The 18,344-nt window shown below is 42.3% G+C and overlaps 1 protein-coding gene and 1 pseudogene across 2 annotated transcripts; both read right to left on the bottom strand.

The window, feature by feature from the left end:
• Positions 1-608: 608 nt before the first annotated feature.
• On the bottom strand, positions 609-2,484 carry LOC121134117 (annotated as a pseudogene).
• A 143-nt stretch (positions 2,485-2,627) lies between these two features.
• Positions 2,628-17,824, bottom strand: Golga7 (golgin A7). 2 transcript variants are annotated; one of them, XM_005066557.4, is made up of 6 exons: positions 17,738-17,824; positions 17,395-17,527; positions 13,144-13,296; positions 7,190-7,291; positions 6,001-6,063; positions 2,628-3,935 (listed from the first exon to the last, which is right to left on the bottom strand). In XM_005066557.4, exons 2-5 carry the CDS (start codon positions 17,503-17,505, stop codon positions 6,016-6,018), a joined length of 414 nt encoding a protein of 137 aa, XP_005066614.1. In that variant the 5' UTR covers positions 17,506-17,527; positions 17,738-17,824; the 3' UTR covers positions 2,628-3,935; positions 6,001-6,015. The 2 variants fall into 2 exon arrangements, with proteins under 2 accessions (XP_005066614.1, XP_021080782.1); XM_021225123.2 differs by lacking the exon at positions 17,738-17,824 and having other exon boundaries at positions 6,001-6,068; positions 17,395-17,730.
• Positions 17,825-18,344: the final 520 nt, after the last annotated feature.

Genomic DNA, 18,344 nt, shown 5'->3' with positions numbered 1-18,344 from the left:
GAAAAGCCTAAAAAAAAAAAAAAAAAAGAGTACTGAAACGATAAAATATTACACACACTACTGGGGCAGGGATATAGCTCAGCAGTAGAGACCCTGTCTGACACGTGAGGCTATGTGTGCTCCCTCCCACTAGGGTTGCTTTTCAAATGCAACTCGTCAGACATCCATGAAAATAGGAACTGGACTACATAAAAGCCATGGTGTGGATGAACTGCACATGCTAATCCTTCACTGAAAGGGGGGGCATCTGTTTGCAAGCTTTTGCATACCAGCGTATGAGTTCTCCTCTAGTTATTAAGTTCCTTGACATTTGGAGGATGCCGATTAGTAATTACCAAAACATTTTGAATATGAATTATGCTCACTTCCTGGCAATGAACTAGTTTGAAAATATGAGGTGAGAGAACACACCCGTGAACAACAATAGGGTTAGCGGCCAATGCATTCATTTTTAGGTCTCCTTAGTCTTTTTTTCTTAAAAAAACAAAACCAACGCTGTGACACCCCCTATACCCCGGAAGGTCTATCTCACTCCATAGCTCCTAAACTCGAGACCTTCCTTCGAGATCACAGGTGTGCCTAACCACATCCAATTTCAGAAATTCTTATTTTTTTTGTTATTTTGATTTTTATTATACATCGGAAATCTAAACTCTAAATTCTTTTTCAGACCATATGCAGAAGTAGCCATTTTAAAAATTTTATAAAGACTGTTGTAAATTGTTACATAATAGATTTATAACATAATACATAAAAAAGAGCAAATTAAATATTAGATATTAGAGGAGTCTCTCACTCAAACTTAAGGAGTCTTCTTTAAAATCTTTCAATGTTGCTCACTGGCAATCATAAAAATTTTAAGAAGTTCATTCATGTTTTATATGCCCTAAAGGAAAAAACTGAGGTAACTCGTTGATAATCTTCACAGCTTCATTGTAAAGTTCAAGATCAAAGCGAACAGAATGCACACATTATGGTTGCTTTGGCTGTGACTTTTCCAACTACTTCCACAATTCCAGAGATTTCTTCATCAAGTGGCTCCATCAATTCAATGGTTCCATTTTTTCCTTCTCCATCTGAAAGAATAAGCATTTTTCCAGTGGGATGAATCTTTTCCAGCTTCCCCACGAAGCACATGGGTCGGTCGATGAACTGCGCTAACATGCTGACGTTGATGCGCGCTTTGGGGACCTCCAGGATGTCCACCATGATTGTGCCGCCAACTCTCGGAACCCGCGGGAAAGCAGCCAGAAATTCTTATTAAACAAGATGATTTACGAATCAGAAGATTCTATTATTTTGCTGGGGATGACCCCCTGGGCAAAGAGCTCTACTATAGAGCCACACCTCAGCTAGAATTAAGTCAAAAAGTAATGGAACAAAGCTAAACAGATTACTAGGATCAATACTTGTATCGAATAGATGGTAAAGCAAAGCCTGGGCACGGTGGTCTGAATGCTAGTCCCAGCTGAGGCACAAGGACCACTTGAGTCCAGCTTGTCGTTAAGTTCCTATGAGTCTTTTCCTTTTCTGCGATGATGGATTGAACCTAGGATCTCATATGCTAGACAAGCGCTCTACCACTAAGCTATGTTCCCAGTCCCCTATAGAATTTCTTGGCTGTAAGCACACTTAACAAAATTGTTCCTCTAAGGTACTGGAAGTAGAATATAATGTTGAGTAGCCATCCTTGCTTGGGTAACTGCAACCCCACACCACGCATTTGTGCGGCACCGGTGGGGTGGTCCCGCCGAAGCAAACACAGAGGTCAGAGGGCTACTTGTTGAACTATTTCTTCATCATGTGAGTCCTGGGGAGCCAGTCTGAGTTGTCAGGCTTGGTGGTATCTCTGAGGCCATCTGTCAGGCCCATATAACTCCATCTTACCTTAAATCAAGCTGTATGTATCCTGAAGTATCCCAGAAGCTGGGTGGTCTAGAACCTCTATCTTGCTAAGGGCAAATATTGTGTGAATTAACTATTTGCTATCTTTACAGTTACAAGTTTTGTGCATGGAGAAGTATATAACTACACATATTGCTGTCTGCTCACTTCAATAGAAAGATGGTAAAATTTTTCCTATAGGAAAATAAGCTCACAGTAAAATGTCAGAATAGACTGTATTTTGTATCCTTTTTAAAAATCCTGTGTGCCTATGCTTGCCTGGTATGCAATAGGGAACAAATTCCAACTTGTGGGATTGGCTCTCCTCTTCCGTCGAGTGGGAATAGGAGACCGAGAGGTGGTCAGGCTGGGGCAAGTGTGCTTACCAACCCACTGAGTCATCTCCCCAGTCTATGAATCTAACGTATTTCTTAAAGGTCAGATGAGCCAAGATATTATAGTTCTGACAAGTCTTTTCTAATGAAACTATTTATATTAAGTGAGGGTGGATAAGATGGCTCAGCAGGTAGAGTCTTGTTACCAACCTTGATGATTTGTGTTTTGGGGTTCTCACGGTGGAAGGAGAAAACTGGCCTCCACATGCCATGCCATGGCATGACTGCATCCACATACAATACACAAAATTAAAAATACTTAGATATACTGTATGTTACTCTATCATGTCTTCCAAATACAATGCCACACCATTTACCTTATCAAATCACATCAACTACAACACAGAGTTTATTTAAGAAAAGTTTTACTAATGTGTTAATATTTCAGCAAAGTTATTGCAACAAGTTTAAAAGGCAGACAGACTAATATAGGCTTTAAAGGAACAAATGAGTTTTATACAATTAAATTATTACACAGATCTATGGGAGTTTACTAAATAACTACAAGGCCCAGAAAACAAATTAAATCTGAAAGATTAAATCCAGTATTAGCACCTACAATATCTCTAAAAGTTAAACTTTTAACTGCTTCGTTCATTTCTTAGATTTCTTATCTTTCTCCCAAATACAGTGCTCTCCAACTCCTAAAAGAAAGGACATAAGAAATTCCAATACTAAGAGTATAGGAAAAGTGGACTTGAACTTGCAAGTTTAATGTGGAAGCCAGAACTTACTGAGTCAATCAAAAGATTTCTGTGCCCTGAATACTGTATGTGAGGAGGCTATGAATCAGTTTATGAGTAGGTTACAAATTAGCAACATAAAGTATAATTCCTATCAACTTTTTCTCCTAAGTTATATTTGTAACAAAACTAGAGTTAAATGTCACTTGCTTATTAGGACACTTGCTTATTACACACTTGGGGCAGAGCAGGGACAGGCATATCTGATGGCTGAGCATCTACTTATTGTGCTTACTTATTTGTGTAACGAACAAGCAACACACACATCTTCCCCACATTTCGAGGTAATGCACATTAACATAAATGCTTTCAAAGAAATAACCTGAATTGCATTAAATACTGCTTTAATAATAACTGCAATACTAAAACAAATGACATATATTATTCTCTCAGGGAGCTTCGGTTTCTGAAATTGAACAGCAGAAATCAATCTTGAGATTGGAATCACGTCAAGACCGGCAGCTTTTGGAGATCTGGGTGGTGCATTAGCCAAACCAGAGGTGTGACACACCCTCAAAGCCTGTCACTAATCTAGGGGAGTAACTGCGTTAAGACATGACATGTTGAATTATAAAGCCACTTGGGGAACTGGCCCAAGGAATGAATAGAATCAATGATACTGATGTCAGTTAAGAAAAAGACTTTGTCTTGAGCTGACTAACTGCTTATTATTTAAATGGCTTTGAATTTTAAAAAGTGAATGCTTCCTTGTATTTTCTTGGAAATGAATCAAAAGATTACAGAGTCCTACACAATTGGGAGACACGAAGTGGATGCTGAGTGACAAGAAGTCACTCCAGGTGTGGCACCGTGGCTCTGGCAGCAGATACAAGAGAATAACGCTCTGGAGAGGAGGTAGGGACACTCTGCCATCGGCCAGTGGATAGACGAAGGTCCCAGCTGGAGGCGGGATCTGTAATAGGTGAAAAGTAAATACTTTAGAAAGGAATGCTAAATATAACTTTGAAAACCACCACTTACGAATGACATGAGCTATGCTAATACCCAACTGTTTAGCAGAGTTGTGGTGATTAATCACTTAGAACATGTTGTCACGTAAGTGCTAACAAATGACAGCTACTTTAATCACTCACTAATTTATTCTGCTGGCAATTATATTTAATCTCCTTTTTTAACCTTTATTTTATGTGTACCAGTGTTTTGCCTACATGTATCTGTGTACCATCCATGCGCAGTGCCAGGGAGGCCAGGATAGAGTGTCAGATTCTTTGAACTGGAGTTACAGTTATGGCCAGGGGGTGCTGGTGATTGAACCTGAGTCCTTTGAAAGAGCAGTCAGCTCTCTTAACAGTGGAACCATCTCTCCTGCCCCTATTTCATCCTTAAATACAGATGGTTTAAGAGAGAAAACATGTATCTAGTATAGACAGTAGGATATTTGAAAACTGAAGTGCACTATTAATTCCCATCTAATAATACTTCAAACTATAGTCACCTTGCAGACTTAAGAGAAATAGCCAAACTAAATAAACCATTCTTATGGTTTAATGTCCTTCTCTAACACCCTACCCCACACTGGATCCTGGAACGAAGGAACACAAGGTCTGTAAACTGCACTGCGTTGAACAAAACTATCTAGAAGATCCTATGCAAATCTTTCCCAATTCAAAGTGTCACTGTTGTCTTAATACTGATATATTAGGCTCTGGGATACAACTGCTCACAACTTTATACCACCTCAGAAAAACATCTTTAAAGCAGTAACACTTACAAAAGGAGTCATGACAAATGGGCTGTGCAAAGTCAATGCAGCTGTAATTGATAAACTTATTCCAACAGCACATAACAAAAACCACACAGAGAGTTCATCTGAGAAATATCAGATTGGAAACTGTACATGAGAAAATGTATGGACAAGTAACACCATGTGTTCAAAACAAAGCCTTTCAGAAGAAATAAAACATATGGCAGTCATTATTTAGACTCCTGGCTTTCAAAACTTTAGGTGACACATTAACTATAGCTAAAAGACTGCAGTTTTGGAATGTTGAGTGATTTATAGGATTCAGTAAATGAACAGGAGACAAAATGGATTTTTAAAAAAGCTACTGCAAAAAAGAAAGGGGGATTAACATTAAAACACCCATGATCTATCTGCCCTTTCTGTGTTTCTGTTGCTGTAAACACTGAGACAAAGCATGGTTTAGAACAGGCCTTTCTCGTTAATCAGCCTCGAGCTCATCCAACACTTGTTAGCTGTGTGACCCTGATCACTAGTCTATTTGTCTCAGATTGCTCATCTGAAGTGCACTTGTGAGATTCAGAAGTAGAATACCCAGCAGAGTAGGAGCCCACAAATGGCATCTGCTATTTTTGTTGCCCTAGAAGACGTGTGCTTTGTATGTTGTGTCAGGAGCAGACCCCTGCGAATCGAGGTAGAACTATTAACTGACATGGATGGGACAGTGAAATTCCACTCTGTCCTTTAGAGAGCTGGACAGATAGATGGACAGGCTCAACAATATCTGACACAGGTTTTATTACTGTAACTAATATGTTCTATTTATTTAAGGGTATCACTGGATATACAAGAATATTAAGGAATGAAATTTATGTTGTACCCTCCAGGTAAAGTTTCTTCTAAAAAGTTCTGAAGCCATGTCCCTTGGAATGTCCCTGGGCTTCCTTCAAGCCAAGGCATACAGGCAGACACCTGACAGTTAGGAGGCTAGGACAGCTCAAGTATTAAACAAGCCAAACAAACTCCTCTCAAAATATCACAATAGCAACCAGTCTTAGGATAACAGAGAGGGAAAAAACAAAAAATAAAGCTTATAATCAAGTCAATTTTGGGTTACATACACATTTAAAATACAACGGGAACCTGTGATTAGCTGAAGCTCATACAATGAGTGGAGTTCCTTACATGATTTAGTCTGTTATTTACCAGGTAGGGGAAAAGTCATGCATAATTAAAGATTCTAAAACTTCATTAAACCATGTGATTTCATACTCACCTTTAATTCTATGGTTTATCTTCCACTGCTCACACCTCTGTCTTCATAGATGGTGATTTCAATCTAAACAGCATGGCCGTTAAGAAAACACACTGGACTGTAACACACGAAGGGACAGACAACAGCAAGATGATGTGCACAGTTTGGTTCGTGCAGATTATGTTTTTCTTATCTTTGAACTATTAAATGTCTTTCTACTTCAGTTAAACATTCTTTTTCTGCATTGCATAGAGTTTTAATTATCTGCAATGATTTGAGAAAACACTAGTTTTAAAAAGAATGGCAAAGTTTGTTTTTTTAACACTTATTTATGTGTATGTTCTGCCTGCATGTATGTACATACACAAAGGGTTAGGGTTAGAAGGTGTGTCTGATTCCCTGGAACTGGAGTTATGGGTGTGAGCTGCCACATGGGGGCTGGGAATCAAACCTGAGTCCCCTGCCAGAGCAGCCAGTACTCTTAACAGCTGAGCCAACTCTCCAGCCCCTGGAAAATATTTTTGTAACCAGGAGATTTGCAGCTAAGAGCTCATAGGAATCCAGGGGCTCAAAAAATACCACAAAATAATATTAAAGTATTTTCATGGAGAGGGTATGTGACCCCTAAAGAGCCATTTCTGCCAAATAAAACAAAACTCTAAAGTTATCAACTGCATACAGCCTAGGATGATGTGGCTGGGTAAAAATTATTTAGCCATTACTTCATTTATCAAGTAAATGAGGTTTTAGGATTTTATTTACCAAATCTACTTAGTGATTACTCAAGGCCTGTTGCCTCTGAAAATATAGACAGTATGTCAAAGGTGATGGAATTACACATCTGGCAGCTGTAACTGACTTCAACTAGTCCGATGAACCTGTGGGCTGCAATTCATTTGGATGACAAATCTCATCACGCAATTCAAAGGGGCTCCAGGCTGCTAGTGTCGGCAGCTGAGATATGCTAGCTTACAAGCTTCATTTTTACCATAAGACGCCCTCAGACCCAAGAAAGGCAGTAACCAGTTCAGAGAGATGGGCTTTAAGAAAACATGCTGGCGAAGGGATGCTTATGGTATACAATTCACACAAAAGTTCTGAATGCACATAAGGGGTAGGAGTTAAATTCTCTCTGGCCAAGGCAAAACAGTACCATTACAATTTTCTTTTTATAGATATTTAGACCTTCTGATCTGCACTAAAAAGATACAACTCGGAGTCCTCTCTCAATGGGGTCTGTTAGGAGGAGGCCTTGGGGAGCATATATCTTCTCATTCTGCTCTTGGATGTATTTGGAGACTTTCTTCAGGACCTGTCAGAAGGAAACATCACAGCTTTTTACAGATTTCACTTGAAGTGTTAGCTAGATCTCAGAATACACAGACAGGGAGCTGGTTTTCAATGCAAGTCATTTACAAGGCAGAGCAGAGTCTGTTATATGGCTCTTATCCACTACACACAAGACACAGTGTGTACAGTGTGTTGGACGTCAGTGCAGGGCAAATGTACACAGATACAGTGAGAACCATCCCCTAGCCCGCTCACCTTGTTCCGGACACAGGGAAATGTTTATATACAGTAATCCTACTACTCAAAATGTCGTCAGCTAATATGACCTCTTCTAATATGAAGAATCGTTTTTTGTTGTGTAAGAACTTCCTGCTCAAGAACCATTGTTCTCCTTTTTGTGATTCCAGCCATTTAAAGCAACAGCTCGGCCTATAACAAAGGGAGCTCTGTCATGCTCCTGGGAGGTTCATTTCCTTTGTAAAGCACATAGACACACAAACTTGAGTGCTGGGGGGAGGGGGTTCTTAACACAGGTGTCTCGAATCATTCCTATGTTTGCATACATTGATACTCTGCAGTTTGTTCTTGTTTCCTAGACAGGAACTTCAAATTATAAATTTAGTATTAAGCTTGTAAAAGTCAAAACAAACGTAGACAAAACCCAGACAGGACACAAAGGAACTCTGAGAAACAGTCAATTCTGAGAGAGTGAGAAAATATGTCTTAATGGCTTTAGCTAAAGTCAAGGGACTCCATGTTTTACTTCAGGCTCAAAGTCATCAGAACCCTTTCTGACTTGAGCAGCCTCAGGAACTGTGATTCAGTCTTAAGTTACCCAGCACCTCCTTAGATACACACTAGGAGTAAATGATGAAGTTAAAGAGGAAAAGCAACACATGAAAACAAAGCAGCACTGGATGCCAAGCCCAAGTGTACAGATGTACCAGGGAAAGGAACAAAGGAAACAGAGGTTACAACAGAGAGACTTTAGTATAAAGTAACCTAAAATATAAAGCTCTGCTATGGTTTGAATAGTTTTCTTGTTGAAGGAAAATATATGTATGCTATTTAGATTCTGTCCCTGGGGGTAATACAATCTCAGGATTATTACCTTTAAAAAACGGTGTGCTCAGATAGCGAGTGAGCAATCTCCATGGTTCTTTATTTAGTAAATTGAAAAGGCTATTTCTGAAAGTAACAGTTTCTAACCTAACCCTGCAGCACTGTGTATACATACCACTGTCCCACTTTCAGCACTGAAGAATGTGAGCTTTGCTTGGTCATTATGAGCAAGCCCACAGGCATTATCTTCACAGCCTGTCAATCACTCTAAATTAATGAGTGGAAGGAAGCAGTCTGGAAAGGAGTTCCACTCAGGTCATTCGATCATCTTCCAATTTCCTTACCTCAACCACCAGAGTGGGAACCTGGAGACCAAGTCTCGCTTAGCCCCAGTCCATTAATAGCAGAGGAACACAGAGTTATGTGCATAGGTAGTTCTTTAGAACAGCTTTTCTCCTTGGACACAGATTACTAGCAAGGAAATAGCATTCCTTTATTTGATATTTGATTCAAGCATAATTTGTTGGGTTAAGTTTCTGTTTAACCTTTAGTACCATTTCTGTGTACCTGGCTATCAGTTCAGAACAAAATAATTTATTCTCTCTCTCCCTCTCTCTTTTCCAAATCTTCTTACACTATTTTGGAGAAGGTAATGCAAGTTGCTTTTGGACTCTTCATTCCTAGTAATGGTAAACTGTTAATATGGGTAGCCATCCCAAACTGTACCTGATACTTCTGTCCCGAGACGTCAATAAGACATTTTATTCATGCTTAAATTAATTTTTTATTAAATTAATTTTTATGTGTATATGTATATAAGTATGTGCTTGGTCAGGACACATGTGTGAAGGCCATAGCACAACTATCAGGAGTCATTTCTCTCCTGTCGCTCAAACTCAGGTCATCGGACCTACACACAAGTTCCTCTATCCACTGAGCCATCTCACTGGTTCTTGTACTTTAAACCAATGTTAAAACAAACCAAGCCGGGCGGTGGTGGCGCACGCCTTTAATCCCAGCACTTGGGAGGCAGAGGCAGGCGGATCTTTGTGAGTTCGAGGCCGGGCTAGACCGATAGCCTCCAAAACAATACAGAGAAACCCTGTCTCGTAAAAACAAAAAAAAAAAAACAAAAACAAAACAAAACAAAACAAAACCCCCCCCAAAAAACAAAATTACTTTATTTACAAATGCTCAATACAACCTCAACTAGTATAACTTATAAAATGAAACGTGACCATACTCAAACCTCCAGAACAGACACCTGCTCTTCCTAAGAATGTGACACTACAAACAGGCTGCTGGAGAGATAGCATGAGCCAGGCTGAGTTGAGATCAGAATCTCCATTTTTCAGCAAATATTCAAGTGTCTTTCTAATTACAACCCACAGGCAGAAGTGATGCTTTCTAGGTTGGTAAACAAAGCAGACAGTGAGGAGAACCTTCTACAAGCTCAATTGTTCTCTAATTCTAATAGATAGCAACAATGGAAAAATAACACTAACGTCTTTATCTTCCCTGAAATATCAACAAATAGCGTATTTTAAGCAACAAGTGCATAATTGTTCAAGTAAGTTTTAAAAGGACTACTGACAATTTAAAAAAATTCAACCCATATGATAAGGTATAACATTATATTTGGATTACTGTTCATAGACTAAGAAACTTTAGTATTTAAAACACCAGAGTCTAAATGACTCATAGAGAACTAAAGGAAACAGTGGATGGGGGATGGTTTGCTGTGCAAGCCTAATGACCTGAGTTCAGACCCCCAGAACTCACGCAGAAGCTGGACACAGAAGGACAAGCATCTACAATCCAAGCACACCTTAGCAGGAGATAGGAAGGGCCAGCTAGCTGGAATATGCAGCAGTGTGCAACAAAAGGAGAACCTGTCCCATCAAACAGAGGAAGAAAGGGCCTGTACATGCTCTCTGATCACCACAGGTACCCTAGCATATATACGTGTGTGCTCATAATACATAAATGCATACAAATGTTTTTTAGAATTCTACTTCAAGAAATGTACTATAGGTGAGGCAATATATTAATTCTAAGATTTACTTTACAGTTGAGAGAACTCCAAGAAAATGAATGTGTTCAAGATCCTGTAGCTAGAATGACTTGTGTAGTACCCCATTATTAATTCACCCCAAAGGAGGTACTTCTCCCACCGTTGGCAGACACGTACATACTTCTTTAAGAGCACCGATGGATGGCTGTGTTTTTAACTAAGGGAATTCAACTTCCTCTCCATCCCTAAAGTTAGCTCCTGCCTGAATCCTGGTTGTTATCAGCATATCCTTTGGAATTAGTCTGGAATTAGTCACTTCCTTCCACTCAAACTGCCCTCCTCCTAATCACGCAGTCTCAGCTTGGACTTCGGTGAACTCCATACCTTGTTTGTCCATTCCCACTCTTGGGCTCTTTCTCCACAGGGCTGAAGACTACTTAGAGTCGGTGTTGCCCTATCTACTGTATAAAATCTGAGCAGCTCCTGCTATAGCTGGGATAAACTCTACTTCCTCCCAAACTGTGCACTCCCCCACGACCCAGCTCTCACCCTCACTTAGCACCTTTCCTCTGGTCCTCATCTTGAGCCACAGCATCTGCTTTTAGTCTCTAGGACCCATCAGGTTCAGGGCGCTTCTACATAGACTCACCTCTGTCTGCATGGAATGCGGTTTCTCGCCTGTGTCTAGAAGCTGACATTTAGTCAGCACCTCAGAGGCCGTTTCTGATCACACACAACCTTACACGGGTCCCAACTTGACAGTTCCTATGGGAGGCCAGTCGGCTTCTTTCACAGCACTATGACAATCACGGTCTCGCAGGTTTTACTTCTCTCCTGTTGTTATCTCTTGCTACCACTACCTTATAAGCCCCACAAGGTCAGCAACCACGCCTGTTTGCCTTGTGCGGTTTTGCCCCTGGTATCTTGATTAGCATAGCACTGCAAACTTTTTAATATTCTTTTTTTTTCCTTTGTGCTGTGTCTACATTTATGACTACATGCCAGAAGAGGGCACCAGAGCCCATTATAGATGGTTTTGAGCCACCATGTAGTTGCTGGGAATTGAACTCAGGACCTCTGGAAGAGCAGTCAGTGCTCTTAACTGCCAAGCCCTCTTTCTAGCCCCTGAAAGCTTTTTAATTCATACTTCTTGAATGAGAAAATCCTCTGACCCTTCATTCATCAAACAGACCATTAAAAAAGTAAAAAAGAGACACTAGGACTAAAGGAAAGACTAAGAACTTGTGATTTTGAAAATTAGACAGGAACAAGTTTGGAAGCCCTTCAGTTGTCTAAACAAAGGTTTTTCTTAAGATAGAATGATGATCTGGGTGAAGAGGATGCTAGTGAAGAATCAAGTAGCACTTTCAGCGATAGCTCCACAGATTTTATTTCATGAAGCCTAAGCTGGCTTTTAACTCACGATGTAACAGAGGTTGGTCCTGAATGTCTGATCTTAATTGGTGAGATTACCGGCATATGCTACCACAAACCAGGGGCTTTACACATGCTAGGCAAAGTGCTCTGCTACTGAGCTATCTAGTCTCCAACAGATCCACTATTCCAGCCGCAACTCTTTCTGCACTCCCTTACATGGAATGTATGATACTCACAGGGACATTTCTTTTAGGTGGTCTGTACTGTGGGTACCCTTACAGGATTTCATTCTGCAAACACTGTAAGAATTTATAGGCATGTTTGGAGTTTCCTGTGGTAACATAGTTATTTAACACACATTCAATGAGTGCCCAATATAGCCAAGTCATGGTTTAGGCATTAATATGAATAGCAAAAAGGTTAAGGCAATACCTGTAGTTGAAGAAGAAAAATGATGAGGACACCTATCTCTATGTTCCACAGTGATGCATCATTAATGCCAGAAAATGGACAAGAACCATTTAAATGTTATCAGGACACAAGAGACATATCTGATTCTAAGAGTAAAGTCGGACAGGAACAGGAAACAGAGGCCTGGTTGAAGCTGGGAATGGACAGAACAGTCACTAGAGGTGACAAGAACCACAGAGCTACTCTACTGTTTGACTGAAAACTAACCAAGTCCGGCTGTTGAAACAATCGAAGGAATAGTGTGGGAGACAGTAAGAAAGGTGATCTGACATCAGCTTCAGGAGGGTCTTGCCTGATCCGGCCTTAACTGGAAAACGATGAAGGCTACTGAGTTAGGAGAGGCTATGAAGTAAGGCTGTGTTTTATATAAAGACAGTGGAAGGTAGGCAAAGAAAAGCAAAGAACATAGAGAAACAAGCTAAGATAACGCTAGTCTAAGCGTGAGATGGAGGGGTAGCAACAGAGAAGACGGCAGAGAGCATCATGACACTTTAACAAATGGAAAACAGAAAACACTTCAGTTCTTTACAACCGACAGCTTCCCTCTCTAGTTCTCACACCTAAAGACAGGCTAGAAAAGGCAGGGTACCCCTAAACAGCACGGGAGATGGGACGCGTGTATTCTCAGCACCTTAACTCTAGATCTGGTGGGCAACTGAGAGAGGAAGAACTCAGGTTGGACAATAACTGGAGACAATGAAGACACACAGATTTTATATGTCCACTTTCCATATGGAGTCTCAACACTGACCTGTTACTCCAAGCAGACACACACATTTTGACCTGTTCTGAAACACTTAGGACTTACTCCTATGTGTTATGGACACAGGAGCAGTAACAAATTTCAGTTATTATTATCCATGCTTCCAAAGTTTAAAGCAACTGTTACTACACAAAAACTCATCTTCTTTCAAGATCTGCAGAGATTCTGAACATACATGTAGCTATACCTTCTCATAATGAGTTTCCATGCATAAGAAGATGGTATATGCTGTTAAACAAGCCAAACAGCCTTCAAGATATGACTGGCCCCCAAGCTTCTCCGCTTCCGCATAAAGGTTATTTAGAGTTCGCACTGTTTCTTCAAACTGCTGTCTATCAATCTGTGGGAAGGAAAGAATTTAAAATAAGTTTAGAAGCAAGATGGTCAACTCATTGTTTGCTACCACAAATTCACCTTATTGTTTTGACAATATTCTGAATTTAAAAGACAAGAAATAAGATCAGGCATGGCAGTATACACTGTGATCCCAGAATATGGGATGCCAAGGCAGGAGGGTCAGTAGTACAAGGTCACTCTTGGCTGTGCTGATTAGAAGGAGAATGGCCCCACAGGTCCATGCTTGATGCTTGGTCCCCAGTTGTGGCACTGTTTGCTAAGGATCAGAAGGTGCGGCCTCGTTGAAGGAAGTGTGTCACTGGGGGTGGGCACTGAGACTTCAAAAGGCTCTTGCCACTCCAGTTAGCTTTCTCTGTTTCCAATTTGTGGATCAGAAGTAAGCTCTCAGCTATTGCAGCGCCATGTCTGACTGTTGCCATGTCCCCTACCATGATGGTCATGGAGTCCACTTACCCTCTGAAACTGTAAGCAAGTCCCTAATTACTTTCTTTTATAAGGTGCCTTCATCGTGTGTCTTTTCACAGCAACAGAACAGTAACTAAGACATTAGCTACACAGTAAATGCTGAGATCAGCCTGGGTTCATGAGACCTTGTCTAAAAAAAGACCCCCAAAGTCAAGGCAAACAACCTTTTATGTGATTAAATTTGGACCCATGTCACTAATATAACTGCTTGGAGTATACAATCTTAAAACAAGCATCTGATTACTGAATTTACTAGGCAAAAGGGCAAGAGTATTTTAAGTAGAGTGACCAAAAGGTAAATTCTATGTTGTTTTCTCAGGATCCTTTTTTGAAGCAATTATTTTATTAGATCTTCATACTATGAAAACTGACACGATGCTTCACATTAAAGACATTTCTAAACTCTATATAGTGACATTGTTACCCTGTGTTCACACTAATACATTTGTCTCCCAGTGATACTTTAGTCAAGGACAGGCTGTGTATGTCCCAGAAAACTTTACCAATAGTTCCACGACATATCCGAACACACAGTGCTCAGGAGACAAGCGCCTTGCAGCAACTTCCCAGATCACGCTCCCGCCGTTAAGTAGCAAAGCACAGAGCTGCTACTGCATCCTGCTCTCCACTCTAGTCAATGCTCGTTTTCTTTTGAGACAGGGTCTCCAGTACTCCAGATTTCAGGTTCATTACATAGCTAAAGACAAGATGACTTTCATGTTCTGATCCTTGAGTCTTCTCCATCTTGCTAGGATTATCTTGCTAGGATTAAAGGCACAGACTATCGCACCTAATTGTATTTGGAGCAGGAGACAGCACCTAGGGCTTCCTGCACCTTAGTCAACTACTCTAAAAACTGAGTTGTCTCTCCAGCCCTAGTAATTTGTCTTTACTTTCTTCTTCTAACAATGTTCTGTAGACTTGAAATTTCTATATTTTATCCTAGAGTTTTAAAGGCCCATTCATTAGTAGAGCATTTCATCAGACACTATTATTTGAGCCAGGGCCTCAAACACACTGGGCAAGCACTCTATCTTGAAGCCATATATCCTGCCCAAAAAAATAATCTTGAGAGTAAATAGTACTTTATGATCTACTCCTTGAGCTCTTAAGTCCCTTAGGTCAGAAGCAAAGACACACACACACACACACACACACACACACACACACACACACACACACAGAGGCAGCGTTTCTCCAAGCTCACTGAGAGTGGGTTAGTGGTACACAGCATACCTTTAATCCCAGCACTTGGTAGGTAGAGGCAGGCAGATATCTGTGACTTTAAGGTCAGCCTGGTCTCTAGTGAATTCCAGTACAGTCAGAGCTACATAGTGAGACCCTGTCTTGAAACACACACCACCAAAAAATTAAAAGGCAGGGGGAAGTACACTTGTTAACTGACACAATTGGTCTGTGCTCTTAAATGGCATGCATGCATTTTGTTTTTACTATAATGTATGACATTTGTGTATTAGTTCCTTTCTCTATTAAACTGCCAAGTATGGTATTCCCCAGAATGAAATCAAGCCTACTGGCAGAGCAATCAGTAGTATTTCTAGGTTAGTAGAGAAATAAACCTTTCCCGTCATACAAAGTAAGGAAAACTTAAAATTTATAATCAACACACACACATAAAGCTCTCCCAAGAGGTTAAGGTATGAAAAGTGTTTAACTCACACAGACACAGACACACACACACACACACACACACACAGAGACACACAAAATCAAAGGCACATTCTGTATAGTGCTCAGTACCACAAGCAATTCTGGGTTATCAAAGTCAAAGAAACACCATTTTTGGAGGCCAGAATTTAGCAACACCAATTTCCTGTAATAATATGAGAGGTAATGCAACTACATCTTGCTATTTAAGTAAGAATGGTTCTATCATAGGAAAAGGTTATGCCTGACTTTGCATACATGTGTCTGGCTCAATAAAGAGAGACGTTTGACTTTTAAACTAGCAAACAAAGGCATTTAAATGGCATTTCACAACAAGTAAATCAAAATCACACTACCCTCTCCTTTCTCACCCTCTGTGAGACAGAGTCTTGCTATGCAGTCCATAGCCGTCTATAACCAGAATCCTGCCTCTGGTACCCAGTTGTTCACGGCCACATCCTATTTATATGGCATCTTTTCAAACCTTGATCTTTAATTTGCAGATTAAAAAAAAAAAAGGCAACTGGGCCACTAATTTGCCTATGGTCATAAATCAAACTTAAGGAGAAGACAATAATCAGTGATTTTCCAACACTAAAAATCAGTCAGTACTGGGGATCAAAACCAGAGCCCCACTCGTGCTAGATAAGTGGTCTACCACGGGACTATGCCATCAGGATCCCCACCCTTTTCAAGCTGGTTTGGAGCAGGGTATCCTTAAGCTGCTGAGGCTGACCTTGAACTTGCCGCCTTCCTGTCTTAGTGCTACTAGCTGGGATGACAGGCCTGACTATTTAGTGCTGGGGACAGAACCCTAGGCCCTCAACCAGTTACGAGCAGGTTCTAGCACTGAGCTACATACCCAGCCTACAACCCAACAAGCTGATTTTAAACAGCCAGGACACATTTCTCTAGTACACACTCATCTCTACCCACCTAGTTCCACGACCAGCATTTCTTAGCCTCACACAAACACACCACGCTTAATTACCTCCAAGTTCCTCACCCTCCTAGCTCAGTTTTCAGAAACTGACTTCTGAACCGGAAACAGAATGTGAGCAATATCCCTGAAGAACAAAAGAATCGCACTGGGTAGACACAGGCACACACAAGCTCCCGGCAGTAACTTTTAAAGCAGGACAGACTTTTGGGTGCTGTTAAATCCTAAGGGATGCTAAACAAACCCGCCTTTGTTTACAAGGCCACCCAAAGGCCTTATCCCCTGATGACAGTTGTGAATACGCAAAGGCAAACAGTGATTACGTCGGGGAGTGAAGAGCTCACTACAAGCTCCTTAGTCGTTCCTGCCCAGGCCCATGTACGTTTTTAAGGTTCCAAGAAGGCCTGCCTGGCCTACCAGGCACATCACTAATAAACCCTTTCGGCTGAACAGGATGATCGAGCACGGTGACCACAGACATCAGTCATGAGAATGATGATGACGTTTTCTTTGGTGTGGAAAGGCAGTAGGATACAGGTTACCACAGGCTGTATGAGGTGGCCTGGAGTGTGTCAGGAATTAGCACCTCATCAAGGCGTCAATAACCGTGTGTGTGTGTGTGTGTGTGTGTGTGTGTGTGTGTGTGTGTGTGTGTGTGCCTGGAGTGTCAGGAATTAGCACCTCATCAAGGTGTCAATAACCGTGTGTGTGTGTGTGTGTGTGTGTGTGTGTGTGTGTGTGTGTGTGTGTGTGCGTGTGTGTGTCTGTGCGTCCTGGGTAGACAGAAGGCAGCGTGCATCTTAAAGTTCTCTTGAGATCTCTTTGTATGAGCGCTGGCCTTAGCAGACACTGGACCATACCTTCTTCGTCCATCTTTTGCTGTGACTGTGAGGTCTGCTGCTTCCCAGAACCACGAGACAGCGGGTGGGATGGCAGACCCACACCCCCTCCCGCTCCACCGACTCCCCCTCCCCAGGGCAGGTGCAGGGAGCCGGGCTGCGTTCGTACCCTGTTCTCCAGCTCCGCGGGGAACTTGGTCTGGAACTGGCAGCGCGTGCCGCTGCTGTAGTCTCGCTGAATGAACACCTTCCCGGACACCGGCGCCTGCTGCGGCCTCATGGCGAGGACAGGACCCGCCGCTCTGCGAGTTCGGGGAAGACACGGGTCAGATTCCCGACCGGGAGCCGGCTCTCGGCCCCGCCAGCCCTTCGGAGCCACCCACCGCCCAAAGATGCCCACGGCCTGGCCCTCGCCGTTCCCCTTCACTCATGGCTGTAGCTGAGGGCCTCCAGCTACCCAAGCCCAGGACCCGCGCCCCCCCTCATCCTGGTTCGGCCCTGGAAACACAAACCCGCCTCCTCGGCCCTCCAGCAGCTGTCGCACCACCTTCGCCGTCACTTACGTCCCGTCGCAAAAGCCCCCGCCGCTCCTAAGCTCATTCTGCGCCACACGCTTCCGCCCCGCCCCTCCGGCCGTAAGGCGAGCCGTCCGCGGCTGCGCGCTGCGGTGAGGTGCGCCGTGGCTGGCAGAGGGTTTTCCTCCTGTAGGTGGTTGAAGCGCTTCCGGGCGGAAGAAGAAGGTGGGGCTGCTGATCCGTGCATCCGGGAGTTGAGGGAAAGGTGCTGGGGTTTGAGACGCAGGATTCCCCCGTGGTGGTGGGGTAGTTTCTGGCCGCAGGAGTAGTTTCCTTCTCGACTGCGTGTGTGCCAGCTTTCATCTGTGCCACGTCAACGCCTTCAAACCGAAAGCGCAGCAAAACCAGCCATCGCTCTCCAAATCCCGCACACACAAACCGTTCCCAAGTATTTACGACTACTGCAAAGCGGACTAGTGGGGATGCGCTTGGCCCTTCGGTACCCTCGGAGCTCGAGGGAGGAGGATAATCTTTCTGGTGTGCATTCTCGCTCAGCTCCTCCTTGAGGTGTTGAGACCTGCTTACACAGCTATGCCCGTATAGG

This window comes from Mesocricetus auratus, unplaced genomic scaffold (assembly GCF_017639785.1).
Source record: "Mesocricetus auratus isolate SY011 unplaced genomic scaffold, BCM_Maur_2.0 Super-Scaffold_100026, whole genome shotgun sequence".
NCBI lineage: Eukaryota > Metazoa > Chordata > Mammalia > Rodentia > Cricetidae > Mesocricetus > Mesocricetus auratus.
The sequence above is the reverse complement of the archived record's forward strand: the minus strand, read 5'-3'. Positions and strand labels throughout refer to the sequence as shown.